The sequence below is a fragment of the Tympanuchus pallidicinctus genome, unplaced genomic scaffold (assembly GCF_026119805.1).
Source record: "Tympanuchus pallidicinctus isolate F22 unplaced genomic scaffold, pur_lepc_1.0 scaffold4, whole genome shotgun sequence".
Classification (NCBI taxonomy): Eukaryota; Metazoa; Chordata; class Aves; order Galliformes; family Phasianidae; genus Tympanuchus; species Tympanuchus pallidicinctus.
In genome coordinates, this window is record NW_026294758.1 from 22,041,202 (window position 1) to 22,061,968 (window position 20,767).

The 20,767-nt window shown below is 38.7% G+C and overlaps 1 protein-coding gene across 2 annotated transcripts in view; it reads right to left on the bottom strand.

The window, feature by feature from the left end:
* FBN2 (fibrillin 2) overlaps window positions 1–20,767 on the bottom strand; it is a 157,853-nt gene that overhangs the window by 102,792 nt on the left and 34,294 nt on the right. The window contains exons 6-8 of one of the 2 annotated variants that reach the window (XM_052701072.1): window positions 16,612–16,809; window positions 6,718–6,843; window positions 1,536–1,661 (exon numbers count right to left, since the gene is read on the bottom strand). In XM_052701072.1, coding sequence (XP_052557032.1) covers window positions 1,536–1,661; window positions 6,718–6,843; window positions 16,612–16,809 — 450 coding nt within the window. The remainder of the gene's footprint in view (window positions 1–1,535; window positions 1,662–6,717; window positions 6,844–16,611; window positions 16,810–20,767) is intronic. The other variant, XM_052701073.1, reaches the window with a different exon arrangement.

A 20,767-nucleotide genomic window follows, 5' to 3' on the forward strand; every position in this document is an offset into this window, starting at 1 on the left:
ACAGCATTTTCAGTGTTAGTATGAGATTTAATGACTGCTTCAAGTGTCCAACTACTAATCAGAGAGTATAAAACAATTGCTGTGTATGCTTGGTAACTAAGCTAAGGATTTGTTTCGACACATGCTCCTGCTTGCATGAATTAAAGTTCCAATTTATAGTTATAGAAATAACTCTAAGCACTTTTATTTCCCTTTGATCATTTTCAATCATGATTAGTTTCAACTGAAACTATGTATATGTTAAAGGCAGACTAAATGCACAACTGTATTTTCAGTATTTCCCCCTGAGAAATACTCGTATAAATATGTCTTTTATGTCTTACTCCTTTCAAGGACACATCCTCTATCATTTACTGTCATACTCTGAATGCTGAATAGGATAAAAGCTTAATTAAGTTGGAAGGATGTAGTATAAATTATAATAACTAAGTACATTCTGACATTTTTGTTAAAAGCAAGTATTTATCTTAAACTGGTGAAAATGAAGTAATTTGTATTAATGATTACATTCCTCACTTTTCTTTTGAGCACTAATTTATCCAGTACTCTGACAGAACAGGAACTTCCAGACAAATGTTCGCTTATTTAAAGGAAGAAGTTTGACACAAGAGCCTGCCTTAACAGATTATGATATGCACTCTGTGTACAACTGGCTTTGGAAGCTTATTTTAAAAACTGGATTGTAAAAATATGCCAAAATCCATCAAAATTTTGATCACCTTGGAAATCATAGGATCTTAGTACTACTGAGACCAGGCACAATACATTCAAAGCCTGGCATTCCTCAGATGAGCCTTGATATAAAAACTGACTATATCATGCAAAAAATTATTCATGTGAAATCCCTTGCAGGTCTTGTGTTACTGCTGGCTCACTCCCCGTATCTGTAATTCAGAACTCCCTTTGGAATTACCATCCCTTTCCCAATGTGAGGACAAACTGCTCTGATATCCAAAATAAAAACAGCCACATGAGACCTACAAAATACAACATTATTGTACATGTATTTTTCATTAATTCACCAGTATAGTTTATACCATATATTCGACACGTGCAGCTGTATAAAAGAAACCTAGTAAGAAGATCCACAAAATGCATTACCACCTGAGAAAATAAGCATACATCTTTCTTATTAATATTGAAGCAGATTTTTCAAATAAATTGCTTTGTAAAGGCTGCAGTCTAATGAAAGTTAATATTTGGCTTGCTAGCCAAATTAGTGACAACTCAGCACACTCTATTTAATGCCTTACGCTGGTCTCTGAAGTCCTAGGCCCAAACCCAGATCCCTGGCAGGAGTTCCCTGTCTACAGTGACATAGAGTAATCAAGAACACTGATAATGATTGCTGCTGTGGCAATCAGAGGAGGATAACATTATGCATTGTAAGCTGTCGGAAAAGAGCAATGCTAGTGAGTAAGGACATCAAGGTCCTGGGGAAAATGCTAGATGGCTGGGATAGAAGTTCTCCTGCTGCCTATCAATTGCCTCAATAATCTTAAGAGTTCTTCAAGTCTACAGGATGGAACACCTACCGATACAGCGGGAGCCATCTGTAGATGAGACATATCCCCGGGGGCAGAGGCAGAAATAACTTCCCACTGTGTTAGAACATTCACCACCTTCACAGACTCCTGGGATGATGCTGCATTCATTAATATCTATCCAAAAAGGAAAATAGATAGGATAATGAGCAAAACACTTCCAATTATTGTTTTAAAAAGAGGGAGGATAGCCTTTCTGAAATTGTGATTTAGCTCAGATTTAATAACATACTGCAAGTGCTTATAAACTGCTGTGAAGGAAGTATGCGCAAGTCATTTCGTTTGTCATCTAATGCAGGCTTTCCTTCTATGTTCAAAGTGCACACGATGTCAAGCCTCAGAGTGCAGGAGGGGCAGAACCTAGACTTCCCCTAAATGACACATACTGTCATCTCGATGTGGCACCTACAACACAGTGCCAAAGAATACAACCTCCTTCTTAGCTGAATGAACACCGAGCATGACAGCTCTGAGTTTCTGTGACCACAAAGGTACTGTTCATCAAATCTTATAGCTTTCTGGCTTTCTTCTAATACTTCAGGTGAAAGAAAGAATTTTGGCCATGATCTTCAGAAGTATAAATCAAATGTCGCGTTTTCACATTTTCTTCAAGTATTTTTAATCCACAAAAACATTTCTATTAACCAAAAGCAGTGGTGTCACCCAAACACTGAAAAAATTCGCAGCCATATATAAACTGAGATGGCATCAAGCTGATGAATTAATTACTGCAAATAGTGAGGAACTGTACGGCACTGAAAGCCAGGACTGAGAGCATGAAGCAGTGTCCCAGCACAAACTAAAATGAAGAGCTGAAGCAACAAGAAGCAATGGGAGGCAGCTATCTGACTGCACTGATGAAGAAGTGAAGCACAGCAGAGCAAGCTGGGATGAAAGAAATACAATTAAGGAAAACAGCGTAAGAATAAAAACTGTCATAATCATTTACACAAATAAACCACTTTAAGTAACCACTTCATTCCAAAACTGTGACAAAATCTTAAGATATTTGCATGTACTACAGTCTAAGTAGAGAGATTCATCTTGTCTTTAACTGTCAGCAAGGATGAAGTGTGGCTGATATTTAAAAAGATGAAGCAAATATGGCAGAGCAAAACCAATCTTCTTGGGATGAGCTACATTTTCATGTTGGAATTATAAGATAGCACAGGTTTTTCATGGCTTCATACCAAAGACAGTCCTAAGTAAAAGGTTGTGGCTTAACTCGTTAGAAAAGATATGGATGATATTCTCTTTTACACTGGGAAATAAGCTAATTGGCGTAATAAATCAGACTGTTGAACCCAGCTGTCTCATGTAAAATAATGTCAGAGAAGGATCAGAAAAAGCACATAGTAGAAATTATGTTGTGGTGACACTGAGTCTTCACATTCCTGGCAGTAAAGTCTTGGGACTTCATACAGACTATTGCACATACAGACAGTCATTTCCTAAACCCTGTCACTCTAGAAATTGCTCAGAGATTAATGAGTACCTGAGAAACAAACTTTATCTAGTGTTATTTTTATAGAAGGCTTTTATGTGTGCTTGTACTTCCCCTCCCTTTACATGCTCCACACTGAGAACTAAAAGAAAATAAAGTGTGCCAAAAGGATTTAGCATACATAGGGTCTTTATTATTAGAAAGGTAACTCCCCAGAGTCCACACATAAAGAACTCCCTATAGATATGAATCTGCAGGGTACACTCAAGAAATGCAAGGAAAATTAAATTTTGCACAAACACACTAAGAATGTGAGAACTGCTCTTTGTAGAGTAAACATGAATGAAGCACCCTGCTCATCCCTTCAATCATGTCTTTTTGGAAGTGACTGTAGAAAAGACAACTTAGAGTACAGGCAACATCTCTACAAACTACCTTACTCTACACATACAAGCCTCCTAAGACCCCTTTATGTATCTTTTACATGATGAAAACTGAAGTAAAAATTCTCTCTTTAACAAGGCTATTTAAGCAATTTGAAGGATGTTACAAGCTTAAATTTTACTTTAAAATAGCCATGAGACAGTAACAGCTATTCCCCACATTTCAGAAAACTGTTCAAGCTTGTACAAAAGTACATGCAATTTCTGCTAAATCAAAACTCTTTCAAGAAATAATATTTTCCCTCAAGACTTCATAGTTAACCAATGTAGAGAGGCCAGAATTTGAAATGACGGTGTAAGTCAAAAGCAAATATGTTGCCAGGAAATCTCTGAAACCTTGTATTACTTTACTGTATTGAAGATAATGTATATAATGTTGTGAACTGCTTACCATACAGTTTAATCTAATGAAAGGGAACAATGTGTACAAGTCAAAACAGAACCAGAATTGGCTGGATGCCTTGTTGGGATCTTTCATGCAAACGTCTTTCACAACTTGTAAGTCTTCTAAAGCATAATACTGCCTTCTGTATATGCACATAGAAACTAAAACATCACATCAGATAGGCAACAAAAAAGACAAAAGGAGGACTGTGCAGGAACAGTTTACTTCTGGAAAGTGACACATTTCTGATGGCAGAGTCATTCAATAATCATGCAAGAAGACTCCCTTACTTTACCATCACTTGAAGCACATCTTCAACCTCAAGGAAATATGACAAGGGCTGCTCTGATAGTAATGCCACCAATTCTATTACGTTGGCCCATGACATCAGATGCAGGAAGGTTCAACCACTACTGCCATACCACCATGTGCCTCTAGAACTGTGGGCCAAAATAATAAAACAGGAGGCAGCCCTTGTACAAACAAGTAGAAATCCACCTTTTAAACCAGCAAGCACAACCAAAAGCTTAATTTCTCCCCTCTGCACCTTGAACCTTTCCATAAATTGTCTAATAATACAAGAAACCTCACTGACAACAGCCTGTCAAAAATTATAAATCACTAATATAGATGAGCTTATAAATAGAAGTAGTAATACTGACCCCCGAAGAGGATTAACTTCAAAGACCATATTTTACCAAATAGCCTAAGATATCTAGTTTCTTTGATACATGTGAGGGCATACATGCCCTCATAGGACAACTTCATAGGAATTGTTCTAGTATACTTCGGAAATTTTTTAAACCCTATTTACTGATGTAGAATTGTCATTAACTTCTGAAAGGGCAGTGTCAGTAAATTATAATCTACAACTCCAATAAATTTTATATAGTGAATATATGCATCCCTAATGGTCTTTTAAGAAAATAAATAAATGTGGGATTATTGGGATTCATATGTCACACCTTTTTTTTTATTTACCATAGTTTTACAACATCTTCAGTACTGACTTAAAAACATCACTGCTCCGAAGAGGAGCATTTGTCGGGTTGCATTACTTCAGCACCTGTGTTGATAGACTTTTTCTCACATTTTGATATGCAAGAGCTTTTAAAGACTCTCTGATCTGAGAAAGTGGAGACAAAAGACAATACAAAGCAGCTAATGGCACTAGCAAAGAGCTTCTTCTGCTTAAAAACAGGAAACAATTCATCAAAGACAGTGGTTCTTCCCAATTTTCAATTCATGTAAGAATGCTAGCCACCATGCTCTGCTTCCTCATTTATAATTCACCAGAAATGCTTCAGTTAGACATGTTATGGGGGTAATGGTGAGGGATACAAAGCCACAAAAATGCCAGCTACTTCTCCTGCTGCTGTTAACACAATACAGAAATAAAAGGGAAATTACACATTTTAAGAGTGGGTGACACAGATTCAAGCAATTCCAACAGCAGCTTTTTTTACAGCGCCTCAGTAAAGCTCTTGGTATTCCCGTACTTCCAACATGGCTCAGACAGAACTCCTTTCACTGTGAACCTTTTTGCTTCCTGCAGAGCACTAAGTCTCTGTGCACTCCCTGATACCTATCACACACTCTTGCATACAGCTAAGTATATATATATATATATATATATGTATGCACAGACGCATGCGCAAGCTGCTTTTATTTCTCCTCAAACACGGCAAGAAAAGCCTTCAGAGCTTCATTTCAAAGGTTGCAGCTTTATGTATCACCAACTGCTTCTCGTGGGACTTTGAGAAGACATACAGAGGCTTCCCTAAAAACAGCACGGGATGGGAATATCACCGCGTATAGAGCAGAAATTCAAACTGGCCAACATCAAGAACAAAATGACTGAAAGGTGAGATAAAGACAGAATCAGAGAAAAATATCTGTAGATATTTATTTTATCTGCTCCTCAGTATTACCTGCAATAACATCAGCTGCAACCTTTTCACATAAAAAAACACGCTTTTCACATTGAGTACATTACTTAATGTCTCTGTGAATTCTGTAGTGCAGGAAAAAAAAAGAGAAAAATGTGATTTCAGACATAAGCTACAAACAATGTGTCTGTAACAGAACAGGAGCACAATGAAACAAAGCAGCACACTTGAATTGCTGCCCAAGCACAAATCAACACCTTGAAAAAGCAGTCCTTTTATCACTGTAACGTAAATATGATAATATATTTACCTATTTGGTTGGAGTTATTTGGAGATCAATGACTAAAGTTTAAGATTACTAATTTCTTCCAGTAAATTCTTCATCAAACACGAAAATACTCAACAGTTTTCTATTACCTTATTTTATACTACACAGAATATTTACTTTCAATTGAATCAGTATGTTTACTGAGTAAAAATGGCCTGTAATCACTAAACTATGTTTATTAAATATGGCCCATTTGATTTTTCTCCTGCAAATAGTTTTCTACATCTTTTTTACTTACCTAGGCTCCTCAAAATAAAACATACACAGAAGAAATTTCTTATGCTCCTTACCGCATCTGGTTTCCATGCTGTGATCAGTAAGCTGACAATAACTACTTGTATCAAAGTATTCTGGGCAGTTTTGAGAATACAAATAAAATCAAAATAACTCAGCTACTGCAACTTAGTGCTCACAGATTCACTCTTTACCAACACTTGTAAATTTTGAAACAGCATGAACACTGCAGTTACCCAAACGAGCGTGAGAGAAAAAAACATTAAACACAAAATACGAACAGCAAAATAGTAACAGATAATACTGTGGCCCAAGAAAAAAATACAAGACACTGCACCTTTACAGTATCTGATCCGAATAGGCATATATTCAGTGCCTCTTCTTCCGTTACCAAGGAGCTCCAATGCTTTATTTAACCATTTTTTAGGTTTGCTATCTCACACCACTTACCATCACATTTTTGAGTTGCCTCATTCTGCCTGTGACCAGCAGGACACTTGCACTCATAGGAACCTACTGTATTAATGCAGTTTCCTCCTTGGCAGACTCCAGGAATAGCCTGACATTCATCAACATCTACAAAGACAAAAAAGAAAGAATATTTGGCATAAGATTAAAAAAAAAAATCATAAAATCATAGCAGGGCCTGAATTGAAATAGCCACGATGATCATCCAGTTTCAACCCCCCTGCTATGTGCAGGGTCGCCAACCACCAGAGCAGGCTGCCCAGAGCCACATCCAGCCTGGCCTTGAATGCCTCCAGGGATGGGGCATCCACAGCCTCGTTGGGCAACCTTCTCCAGTGCGTCACCACCCTCTGAGTGACATTATGACAGACATCTCTGAAATTACTTTTAATAGTAACCAGAACAAAGCACACTCTTCTCACCAGCATCACCAGAGGGTAAGGGAAAACAACACTATGATTCTCCATTCCATGCATGTTAGTTTTGATTCCATTAAACTCAAAACTTTCCATGTATAGACTTGACTTATTCTGCTTTTAAGTAACATGCAACTTAGAGTTGGTATCTCATGACCTAAGATTATTCCTTATACTGGTCATTACAAAACACAGATGTTTGTTTTGAAAGGACTCCTATCTGCACACACGGACTACCTCATTGCCCACTTCAACTAGATGTGATAATTCCTTCTGGACAGAAATCAAACTACTGATGTCAATAGAAAATAGGTGCTATTCAGCCAGGATCTTGTGGACCTTGTTAATTTTCCACTGAACAAAGTAAAGGCAAATGTCCTTCCCAGGTCACAGAGAAGAGAGCCATGTGGTTTCCATAGGGCCTCACCTGTTCAAGTGCATACTATCTTCTCAGACAACAACCCAGTTTTTGTTACTCCTGGAGCTGTTTTTAGGTACGTTTACATTTCATTTCTTAATCTGTGCTGATTTAGTACAGTACAGTGTCCAAACACAGCAGAGATTATGAATAGATTAAGGACTTTACTGGAGATATTATCTTTGTGGAGCAATGTGTATGGTGCAATCTCATTTGGACAGAAAGCAAACTTTTCCCATGTGAAATACTTCAACGAATCTGGATGTGATTTATCTATGTCTAGACAGAATGAGAGCTTAATTACTTGATAACACCCATCCCACCCAGCAGTTCCAATCAGAGTGAAACTAATACAGTGTTTGTTCTTCTCACTATTGGGCCTCAAAATGCACTCAGGACACATGTTAAGCGTGTGCCTTGTGTCATTTATTAATGCTTACTTAAATTAATCCAACTGTGTCAGTAGATCAGTGATTAAAAATAATCACTGTGTATCTTCTACAGTTTCATAAGTCAAGAATGTCAAGTAATAATAAATTAATGGTAGTAAGAGCAGGAAATGAGTAATTTCCCAAAAGAGAAAAGGCCTTGAATAGAACAACATTTTAAGATTTAGTGATCCCATTTATTTCTTTCAGTATTAATCATATGGTGTTAAAAGAACAAATAAACATCAAGTTCTACTGAGTCCGAGAAGCCAGCCTGAATTATGCTACAAAGCGTAACACTTGTCCATTGATAAAAAGCAAGTGGTCTCATTATGTATGACGAGAAGCTGAAAAATCATTGAATCATAACAGCTATCTTGCCTCTTTATGCTGATCTGAATCTTAATCTTTGAGGGCTTATGCACTATTTTAAATATATTTAACGTAAAGACAATGACTGTACTGTCACTGAAATCTTGTGTGATGATTCCCATGACTGCAGTGTGGACATTGACAGCCACAAGCTGTTCAGAAGCAACAGGTGAGGAAGTAGGGCAGGAAGCGTTGCCCTCCACATCAAGCAAGGAATAGATAAGAGTGTGAAGAGTTTCACTGAATAATAGCCACAAGCAAGCTGAGAACATCTGGGTGAGAGTTAGTGAACAAGGCAATAAAGCAAGGCTTATGGTTAGGATCTACTGCAGGCCTGTAGGATCTACAGGATCAAGTAGAGCCTGCTGATGAAGCCTCTCTCCTCCAGTTCTGCAAAGCATTGTGATCTCAGGCTTCTGTTCCTGCTGGAGGATTTCAACCCTGCTGATATCTGCTGGAAAAGTACCAGGGAAAGCCACAGAGCACCCAGGAGGCTATTGGAATGTATCAAGAATAACTTCCTAAGTCAGATAATAGACTGGGGGGTTGCAGTGCTGGACACGTTGCCCTTCAGTGCAAATGAACTGATTTGTGACATAAGGATTGGAGACTGTGTGGGCTGTAGTGGCCAAACTCTCGAGAGATATCAGACAGGCAAAAGAGTATAATTAGGAAGCTCAATTTTAAGAGAGCCAGCTGCCAGCTCTTCAGCGAATTAGTCAACAAAAATCCCTGAAAGTCTGTCCAAGAGGACAATGGAACAGAGCAGAGCTGGAAGATCTTCAAGGAATCTTTCCTTCGGACACAGGAGCACTCCATCGTCAGGTGCTGGAAGTGAGGAAAGAAAGGTAAGACACCAGTGCGGTTGACTTGAGACCAAGTCAAACTTTAGACTAAGAAAAAAATACACAGGAAGTGTAAACAGGGACAGGTACCCTACAAAGATTATAAGGACGATGCCAGGCTGCAGGGCCAGGAAGGCAAAGGCATACCTGGAACTGGACTGGGCAAGGGGTGCTAAGAGTAATAAAGGATTCTATAGGTACATCAACTGGAAAAAAGTCCATAAGGATGTACCTCCCCTAGTGAGCAACACGGGCAAGCTAGTAAAAATGGGCAAGGAGGAGGCTGAATTATTCAGCAACACTTTTGTCTCATTTTTCATCAGCAACTGCTCTTCACACAGCAGTTGAGCAGATGGTTTGGAAGCTGAGAACTGGGGAGTGATGTCCCTCCTGCTCTCAACAAAAGTCAGGTTCATAACCACCTGAAGAACCTGAACATTCGTAAGTCTACCGGATCCCGATGAGATGCATCTGAGTCCTGAGGGAACCGGACTGACATAGATGCCAAATCATTCTCAATGGTATCTGAACAGCCACGGTGGTCAGGTAAAGTCCTGGAAAAAAACGCAACATCACATCCATTTTTAAGAAGGGTAGAAAGGATGACACAGGGAACTGCAGACCTGTTAGTCTCACTTCTGTGCCAGGGAAAATCATGGAGCGGATTCCTCCTGGAAGTTATTCTAAGGCACGTGGAAGAGAAGGAGATGATGTGGGAAATCAGCATGGCTTCACCAAGAACAGATTCTGCCTGATCAAACTAGCGGCTTTTAATGATTGTTTAACTGCATTAGCAGACAACAGAAGAGCCACTTACATCATCTGCCTTTGACACTGTCCCCCACAACAACCCTCTCTCCCAAATTGGAAAGATATGGATTTGATGGGCGGACTGTTCAATGGACGAGGAACTGGTTGCGAGAATGTGCTGAGAGTGCTGTCAATGGCTCAGTGACCAGATGGAGATCAATGATGAGTGATGTCTCCCAGGGGTCAGCCTTTCAGTATCTAAAAGGCAGTCTTTACAGACTCTTTAGCAGAGTCTGTTGTAATAGAGCAATGGAAAAGTGGTTTCAAACTAAAAAAGAAAGGGGAGATTTAGACTGGACATAAAGAAGAAATTTTGTACAATAAAGGTGGTGAGGAACTGGCATAGGTTGCTCAGAGTGGTGCTGGATGCCCCATCCCTGGAGACATTCAAGGTCAGGCTGGATGGTGCTCAGAGCAATTTGATCTAGATCTAGCTTTGTGTGTCCCTCTTCACTGTAGGGAAGCTGGAGACTAGGTGTGTTTAAGAGTCCCTTCTGATTCAATTCCATGATTCTATAACTTCACTGTTAGCTTAAAAACTGTAGCTGACATACACAAGTATACACACTCTAACTAGCTAAAAGGTAACAGCTATGCACACCCTCCACAAGCAAAGATAGTTTTTTGCCTATAATCTTCTGATGTTAATCGATTAGTATTTTAAAACTTAAAAAAGCCTGAAAGGACAAACCACTTTCTTAAAAGGGCTATTACTTTATTTTATAAATTGCTTCCTAAACACCACTCGAAGATATCAGCAATTTTTATTTTTTTTTTTTGACAGTGCAACAAATTTGAAATCAAGAAAATTTTTATTTACTTCTTATATTTCTGACAAGTCAGGTTAAGCAACACATGAGTTTCTGCATTATTAATTTATGCTTTACTCATACTTTTAAACCCCAACAATAATAAAGCAATAAATTTTTTTCCATAAATGCAAAATCAGATGAATAAAACTCTTTAGATTCAGTGTATGCAGAGGTTCAATATGCTACAGATAAGTAAGAACTTTCCACGTCTTCATAGGTTTGATCATATTTGGCAAATGAAAAAAGGTACTTAACTTTTGCAGAGTTTTCTCAGTAAATGGCAACTGCCTGCAGGATTCGCAGGGTGTAACTGAGAAATGGATTGCTGAAGAATGCAAGGAGGAACAGAAAAAACATCCAACATAGTATGTCTGCCATTACACTAAGGCTGTGTAGCAGTGGCAGTAATATATTTCAAGTGGAACACTCAGAGTTGTTCCTTCCTGAATTCCTGGGAAAGAGCATCTCTTAACAACTACAATTACCATTTTTTAAGCAGAGGCCAAATTTTAAGCAGAGGCCAAATAGAAACTGCTGGAGAAAAAAAATGCAAAAAACTTTGATCCTTTGGTTTTATCTCTTTAACTTATTCTTATTTGTTTATAGCAATACTGAAGAAGTAGTACTAACATAATGTTGTATACAAGCACATTACTATTTGAGCACAATTAATCCCACGGAGCATTATTCAGTCAGGAAGACTTCCATAGTAACTTATGTGTGAGTAAGATAGAGACAGAATGAATACAAAGGCAGGCTGCTTTACCACCCATCTATTCAAATTCTACTCCAGTAAAAGTGCTACTTGATATACACTAAGATATATGTAACGTGCATATTCTCTACACAGTAGGATCAACTTCAATAGTTTAAACTTGTCAGACTGCTAATTAAATGCCTACTGAAATTGTGATCTTTTTCCAGTACTAGGAGTTGGAGTTGCCAGTTCTACTGATTTTGAATTGCTCATACTAAACTCCCACGCTGGCCTAACTGTTCATGTGAGCATTCACTTAAAAAACACCAAACATTCAAACCATGGTGGCTGCTCTTGAAAGCAATGCCTCCTATTTTATTATGTTGACCTGTAACATCAATGGCATGGCAGTAAAGGTTGAACCTTCCCACCAATATCCTATTACACGTTGTTGCTGTGTGACAGATGGAAGCAGAGGTCTGACAGAATGGTGTCTGACATGAATGTGCAGACAGAGCTAAGGTGTGGCACTGAATTCCTCCATGTGGAAAAAATGGCAGTCTCTGACATTCATTGACACATGCTGTATGTTTATGGAGACCAAACAGTGGATGTGAACACAGTGATGGGGTGGATGGTGCATTTCAGCATAAGTAAGAGCAGTGTGAAAGACCAGACGCATTCTGGATAGCCACGCAAAGCCATTACAAGAAAAAAAAGAAAGAGCATCTCCGTTAGCTCACCTGCACAAGTTGGCAGAATATGAAAAGGGAACTGTGTACTGAGGTGAATACTGGCTTCAATGTGTTAGAAATGATGGCAGCAATGTTGGAATATCACAAAGTTTGAGCCAGATCGGTCCCATGATTACTCATACAGGAACAGAAAGAACACCACTCGCAAGTTTATCAGGACCTACTGAACTAGTATACTGAAGGTAACAGATTCATGAATCACACCACTGCCTGTCATAAGATGCCACATCATCACTACAAGCTGGAGCCAAAACAGCAGTCTATGGAGTTAGCACATGTGAATTCCTCACCAAAGAAAAAGTTCTAGATGTAGCCCTCTTGATGTAAAGTGATGTGCACTGTCCTTTGAGACAGAAAAGAAAGGAGTGATCCTTCTGGATTTCCTGGAATTCAGACAAACCTTTGACTCTGACCACACCATCACAATGCTGACTAACCTGAAGGCTCAATCTTTGAGAATCAGGCCAGAAAAGAAGCAAACCTTTCAGCTGCAATGCAATAACTCCAGGCCCCATACCAGTTTGAAGATTGTGCAGGTTCTGACGAAATAAACAGGAGGCATTACTTTTAGAGCGAGCTATGTAGTTACTGAGTAAGTCTGGTCTAGTATTGTATTGTGACAAACCAGACAAGGCTACACAGGGCCCCATCCAAGCTCCAGCGATGGGACACCCACAGCTTCTTTGGGCAGCCTGCACCAGAGCCTCACTGTACTCTGAGTATTTCCTCCTAACTTCTACACTAAATCTCCCCTCTTCTAGTTTAAAACCATTCTCCCCTCTCCTATCACTACCACATCATGTAAAGAATTTCCCTCTTGTTATTAAGCTCCCTCTGAGTACCGGAAGGCTACAATGAGGTCTTCCCAGAGTCTTCTCCATACTAAACAAGCCCATCTTCCTTACTCTTTCTCTGTAGGAAAGCTGCTCCGGCCCTCTGGTCACTTTTGTGGCCTCCTCTAGATCTGCTTCAGCAGCTCCATATCTTTCTTGCTGGGGGCCCCAAGCCTCCACACAATAGTCCAGACAGACCCCTTGCAAGGGCAGGGGACAATCCATTCCCTTATCTGCTGCCACCCCTCTGTAAAGGCAGTCCATGACACTGTTGGCATTCTGGGCTGCAAGTGCACACTGATGGCTCAAATTCAGCTCATATTTCACTGAATGAGGCACTCTCAGATAGCAGTTATTGTGGTTGGAGTACAGCTGTTTTTTGTATGGCTAATAATCCACTTTTGCTCTATTCTGACTCCTTCTTCACAGTTGATTTTTGCAATTATACTTTTTACCATTATTGAGGTTTCCATCTACGCATAACTCACAGATATACAGCCCTTTTTCTTTCTATCTTGGATTAAAATTTCTGCTTGCCTTCCTGTGTCAGGCTCTCTTCCAGTTGTCACATGTAACTGCAGCAAAAATCTGCAATTTATATCTACAGATTATGAATCCCAATATGGAGTTTGGAAAGTAAGCAATCTCTATAACAGCAAGTGGTGTGCTCTCTCTCCTCCTCCATTAGTGCAGTATGATATTCAGAAAAGAATGACCAGACGGCAAACATAATGGCAATTACTAAAACTCAGAGCTTGCAAAAGACTGTCTTAACTGTTGGATAAATGAGGTAATGATTTTGTGGAACAAAGAAATCCTTTGTCCTTCTTTTCCCACACAGAAAACCTACCTTTTGATCGTCTCCTTGTGCCTTACCATTATCTAGTAACATCACGTACTAACTCCTGCTGACATAAATACAATGAGATCTTCCTGTACAGTCGTAATATGCCAAAAATGTAGCAAAAGTGGCTGTTTAAGCTCCCTTTGTTCATTCATCACACAGTAGACTACCACATCGTTTTTATACTTCCCAGTGGAACTCAGCAATTACGTTAACTGAGTAAGTTAAACATTTCTGCCACACACAATAAACTGGCAGAAAAAGAAAACACAGTCTTACGGACATGGGTGCTGAAGAATTCTATAGATCTCTCAAACAATTTAAATGAAGTCCCAGAAGCCATGCTGGGCTTAGTTTGGCACAGAAGCTTTAAGAGTTTGTTATATCTGGCCAGCATATTCATCACACAATGGAGTTTGACTTTGAGGCAGCAACCAACACACATGCCTTCAGTACAGTGTTTCTGTTTATGACGTTGTTATGAAAAGAATGTCTAAAATATACTAATCAATTCAAGATGAAGAGTATAGCATAAGCAGTTAAAAGCAGACAGAGGCCTATTTCTGACGTTTAAGGAAAAGTGCAGTTGAGTATCTCTCCTCTGTAGAATGTGGATGCTTTAAGCAGTGTAAATACAGAAAACAGAAATGAAAACATTTGAAATGAAGAAAAATGAAGGGATTTATTGCTGCTTAAAAGCAATCTTAGCATTTTAAATAAAATAAATGCCTTTGCAAAGACAATTCCAGAGGATTTCCACAAAGGAATCTGAACTAGTAGCCCAAATTTTAGTTTCAGGTCAATCATAACTCTTTGTGAAGAAAAATTCACTCTCTCTCTGTCTCTCTCTGTCTCTCTCTGTCTCTCTCTGTCTCTCTCTGTCTCTCTCTGTCTCTCTCTGTCTCTCTCTGTCTCTCTCTGTCTCTCTCTGTCTCTCTCTGTCTCTCTCTGTCTCTCTCTGTCTCTCTCTGTCTCTCTCTGTCTCTCTCTGTCTGTCACACACACACACACACACACACACACACAAAAAAGCTTTATCTAGTTTTAATATGAAATAATTAAAAATCTTACACCATCTCAATTTTCTCTCCTTTTTTCAACTTGGGTTAGCAGAGACTCTTACCTAGAGTTCCTACACAAGAGCTAAGTTGCTTATCATTCACATTTATGCAATTTTTAGCCACTGAACTAAGATGTAACATAGGGGAAAGCAACAATAAAATCAATGCACAGTATGGACTGCAATCAGAACTCAATGAAATCAAGCTGTTTTACAGTACATGACTTCAAATTTTAATGCTAAACTTGATCTGCACTATTAAACGACAGAACTCTCATAGAAGTGTCCTTAAGAACTCAACCAAGTGTTTGCTGATGTGTCTTAGGTCCAAGTTATACAAAATGAAATACATTCAATATATTCAAATGTCTCTGCCCACATGGTTTCCACTGCTCCTTAGGAAGATTCTAAGACAATGACTGCATCTATGAATAACATAATGACTAATGACAGAATCTATGAATAGATTGAGTGAACTAAACTTTATTTAATACAAGAGCAGTATATTCTCCTTACGATGATCATTATTACTGCATTGTTTGTACAGTTTGTTCTATAATCCATCAACAGCAACAGAGTAATTGGATGCTTATTTTTCAGGATAAGTGGATTACAGTGAAAATCTACAAGAAGGAGTGATCAGTTTCTTACCATCACAGAAAGAGACACTGAATAAGCTAAGAAAATTTTCCCATTTCTCAGACTATATATTAATTTGAAAACAGAAGACTGAAGTCTTTCCTTACTAGTGCATTTTCCTAGCACTGCACAAATAACAGAAGAGTCACAGAGAACTGAAGAATCGCCTGGGTTGGAAAGAACCTTAAAGTCGACTCAGCCCCAACCCTGCCACAGGCAGGGCTGCCCCCCACCAGCTCAGCTGCCAAGGGCCTCATCCAAGCTGGCCCTGAGCGCCTCCAGGGATGGGGCACCACAGCTTCTCTGGGCAGCTGTGCCAGGGCCTCACTGCCCTCTGAGTAAAGAATTTTTGCTAACATCTAACTTAAATCTCCCCTCTTTTAGTCCAAAGCCACTCCCCTTTGTCCTAACCCTATACTCCCTAATAAAACATTCCTCTCCATCCTTCCTCTAGGCACCTCAGATGATTAATCTACTTAGGTTATACAACAGGACTGCTTTATATAAATGCTGGGATTAAAAAAATCCTATGTAATAACCGTTCATACTTTTGAAAATGAAAAGTATTCAGCAGCAAGACCAGTGAATTTTTCAATAGAATGAATGACGTACATATTATTTAGGGGCAAAAGCAACTCCTGTTGCCTAACTGGTGCACTACTGCAGTAGCTGACTGCTGCATTCTACAGATATTCTGACCTTCTCAGGCTCTACATTTATGGCTCTTTGACTGGTATTCATCTTTTTTTTTCTAAGCGTGTGAGATTTGTTCTATAAGTACACTCAATAAACTCTAGAAGAAATAGAGCACATAGGATCTTGTTAAAAGTAAGATTCAGAACACGCACACTCACAGAAAACAGGAATCTCATTTAAGTGGATGCAGAGCTTTCCAGATGCCTATCAGCAATACAATAGTCATGCACAGTTTATACCAGAAGGCTTACCTTGACAAGCTCCAGTGCGAATATTAGGGATGAAACCACGACGACATGGCTGAGGCTGAGCAGGGCACATTTCACAGGGGTGACCCCATGCACGCCCAATGGTTGCACAACAGAGGGTTTTCGTGCAAACTATTCCGGTTAGCTGGCCTTGACACATCTGATTATTAACTTGTGTGAAACAAGGACCTGTTCTGTAATCTGGAAAAGAAGAAACATCACTGTATTACATGAGGCAGTGTGCTAGTAAATAAAGCAGGAATCTGTTTTTAACAAAATAAACACCTGTACTAAGAAGTACGCAGAAGTAGCATGACCTATTCCACTGAATGCAATCATTTCTGCAATGTTACCTTACCTTTCAGTGTCCTTCTTTCTGATAGGTGTAATGAAAGGCAGCTTAATCATTAAAATCAGTAAAATCCGTAAGTAAAAGGTTTTTTGAAACAAACAAGCTAACATGAGAAAAGATAAGGCAAACAAGACCTGCTCCTAAGTAAATTCATGCCGGTTGATGGGAAGAAGCTCCAGACCACAAAAGCCACACATTTGTTTGCTTCACTTTGATCAGGGCCGTGACAAAGACTGCCACAGAATCAACATTCCTGATGGAATGCTTAATGCAAAAAAGCACAACATGCAGAGCACTAATCAATGCCACTTACTTTCAGAGGAATAACATGAACTAACACAGCCTATTCAAGCCATATTGAGCACACTGAATGCAGCATACAAAGAATATGAAAATATACTCCAGATCAAATTCCTGTAAATGATTTAGTTATTTGGGTTCAACCCGTATATAAAGAAGGATTTTTCTGACCTTATGAGGAAACACAAACTGGGAACAATTAGTTCAAATTCTCTAGGAACAAATGAGAAACAGATGGTTGCTTTGACTCAGATTTCATATCCTTATGGAAACTTTAAGGGGGGGGAGGAGAGGGGTAAGGGGAGGGGATAAGAAAGTGCAAATCTTCCACAGGACACAGTCACGTGAAAAAAGGCATAGCAGTGGGGATATGATCTCTGTGTTATCCTGTCCCGTTCTGATGCTTTTTTCCTATTAAAAAGAGATTCCATAACCGATGTATAAGTCACATACTGCCTCCTGCTCTTTGATTGGTGTGCAACTGGGCTCAGAAGCAAGTTATAGTTGATGCCTGCTAGATTCATTCTGAAAAATAAAAATCTGAGTTTCTACATGTTTGTAAAAGGAGAAAACTGTCCTTCTAACATACTTCATATTAAATTTTCCTTGGACTAAAAAGTAAGTCTTTTAAAGTAAAAGCTAGCTCAAGGAGAAATAGATGTTCTGCTCCCTGCCTTTGATTAGGTTCATTCAGATATCTCTTTGGGAAAGATTCTGTGACAGTTATTTATGCACAATGGAAAATATTTTCAACTGTATTCTTCACATTAACAAAGGTAAGCATGCATGTAAGTATCTGTAAGAAAAATGTATAATAACAGACATTACATGAGTACTAAGCAATATGAAAATATCTTAAATGTCCCAACCAGATTGTGAATTTGAATGTTTCTTGACTTTCATTAGAATATTGTTTTCAGACTTATGCACTTCATGTCCATCAAGTAACCAAAACAATACTTTAAATAAAATCATAGAATCATAAAACAGTTTGGGTTGGAAGGGACCTTTAAGACCATCTAGTTCCAATCCCCTGCTATATACAGAGACACTTCCCACCAGACCAGGTTGCTCACAGACCCATCCAGCCTGGCCTTGAATGCTTCCAGGGAGGAGTATCCACAAAAAATGTTCATTACAGAAAGAAAATCCTATTTGTTATAGTTTGGTTTCAGTAATCTTTCTTCCAGCACACTGGAACACAGGCTGCTTCAAAGCAATCTCAGTTTAATTAACTCCAAGGCTCCTGCCAAATTAGAGATAGCTAAGTCAGAACTTGGTGACTGAGAGAAAATAGCGATTTCATCAAGCAAGAGCCTCATATGAGAACGACAAATACTTAAAACACAAACTCCAACTATCAAATTCCATAAACTCACGAAAACTTGCCTGGATTTCATTTAAGAGGTAAGTGTAAGGAAGACCCTGCCAAAGACTATGACTATATATTTCATTCATATAAAGTTTACTCAGGTGTCATAAAGATTGCGAAATATGTGTTAGACCATATTTAATCTGCAAATCATCAGCAATAGTCAGACTGCTATCAGAAGAAAAACAGAACTGTTCAGAATCCAAGAACTGAAATAAATGGAATTAAATCCTGGCCCCAGTGAAAGCAAATGGGAATTTAGCTATTGAACTCAATGACAACACAATTTCATTCTCGGAAATCAGTACTGTGTTCTTTAGCAATTGGCTGTATTATAATTTATGGCCTAATATCATCTGTAAAAGCATTCGCTATGTCACACAGAGAAAGTAATAAGCTTCATATGTGTAGAAAAAAATTTTACTACTAACTCTTCAGACTAACTGAGCAGACTCTTATTCTAGTGTCAAGTAAGTTATATACACTGTTAATACTGCTGTAATACAAATGATTAAAAAGACTTAACTCATTTTATCTTCTCCTTAGTTACTGAAGTACAAATAATAGGCAGACTCTGGGAATGCCCATGGTCTACTCTATGTACTGAGAGCTGACTACCAGACTACAATCTGCACATTACAGAACTTTTGTCCACGTGATATCAGATCTATAAAGAGTGAAACTTTCCTCAAAATTCAGATTGAATGAGCTTTTCAAAACTATGAAACTCTATACAAGTCCTGATGGGCTTATGATGGATACATTCTCAAGGTATCTTAAACACGACAGCTGGTCAGGTATTACTAACTCAATTCACCCAACTGGTATCCAGTTCTTCCTGGGGGAGTGGCCTTTATAATGCAATCAAATAAGGATTAATTATTTATCTCCATATTTCCAAAATTTAAATTTCTTAATCTTGACATCCAAACTTATTTTGGAATTCCTACTCAGAAGTAATACTGCGTGAAAGTGTTCCTCTTTTATACCACTTGTTCTTCAAAGTATACTTGTACAGAGGACCAACATCAGATAAAACGTAACAATTACAGTAGGAGTAGAAATTTTAGAAAACTCGCATTTTTATTATTAAGGATTGGAGATCTACAGAAATATGCTGCCCCCAAATCATCCATGTGAAATTTGTAATTCACTCAGACAAGACTAAATTCTGAGCTTTAACTTGAGGTGCGAAGTACATTTCATTGAATCACAGAATGGTTTGGGCTGGAAGGACACTTAAAGGCCCCCAAGTCCAAGCCAAGACAGGGCTGCCCCCCACCAGATCAGATGCCCAGGACCCCAGCCAAGCTGGTCTTGAGCGCCTCCGGAGATGGGGCACCACAGCTTGTCTGGGCAGCTGTGCCAGGGTCTCACTACCCTCTGAGTGTAGAATCACCTCTTATTCATCAGTGGTGAAAATGCATAGCTAATGGTGGTGATTGAGTTGAAAACTAGTGTTCTGTAGCAGAGAATTTTCTTTGTCACGTAGTGTTATTGTGATCTTTGTAGTAGTTTCCACACAAATAAATAGGAGGCATTATTTTTGGAGCGACTTACCTATTATGCAATGAGTCAGAAGAGTAGTGAGAAGTTTCAAAAGTATGGCTTATATTAATACTAATATTTAAAAATAATATAATTCGTATCCACTAAAAATACATTAATTTTAAACATCTTAATGCATTCAGATTATCCAAAATGAAGTCCAAAGATCTTTAGCAAGATCTGAGCAACGGCTGGCCCTCAAATCTAAGAAGACGGCAGACATAAGGTTTCACAATAAAAAGGGAAGGAAAGAATGCTTGGATTGAGAGTAATGTACAGCTGTTTATATAAAGATACTTGGTAACATAGCAAAGACTTACTTAAGAGAAGCAAATACATTAAGACAAGAGGCAAGTCTGAAGATACTTCATAGTTTCAAATGAATCTGTGGATTTGATTCCCAATTTACCCTGCAATAGACTACGGTCTTCCTTACACAGCCAATCAGACAGATAATTTTAATGGTTCATCTGAACTTCAAATTCCAGAATTTGTAAATCAATCATCCGTTTCATATTGTTTTATTTTTAGGCGTTTCTTCATTAGCTCTTTCCCCAACATTGTTGCTGGAATAGCTTTGCCAGAAA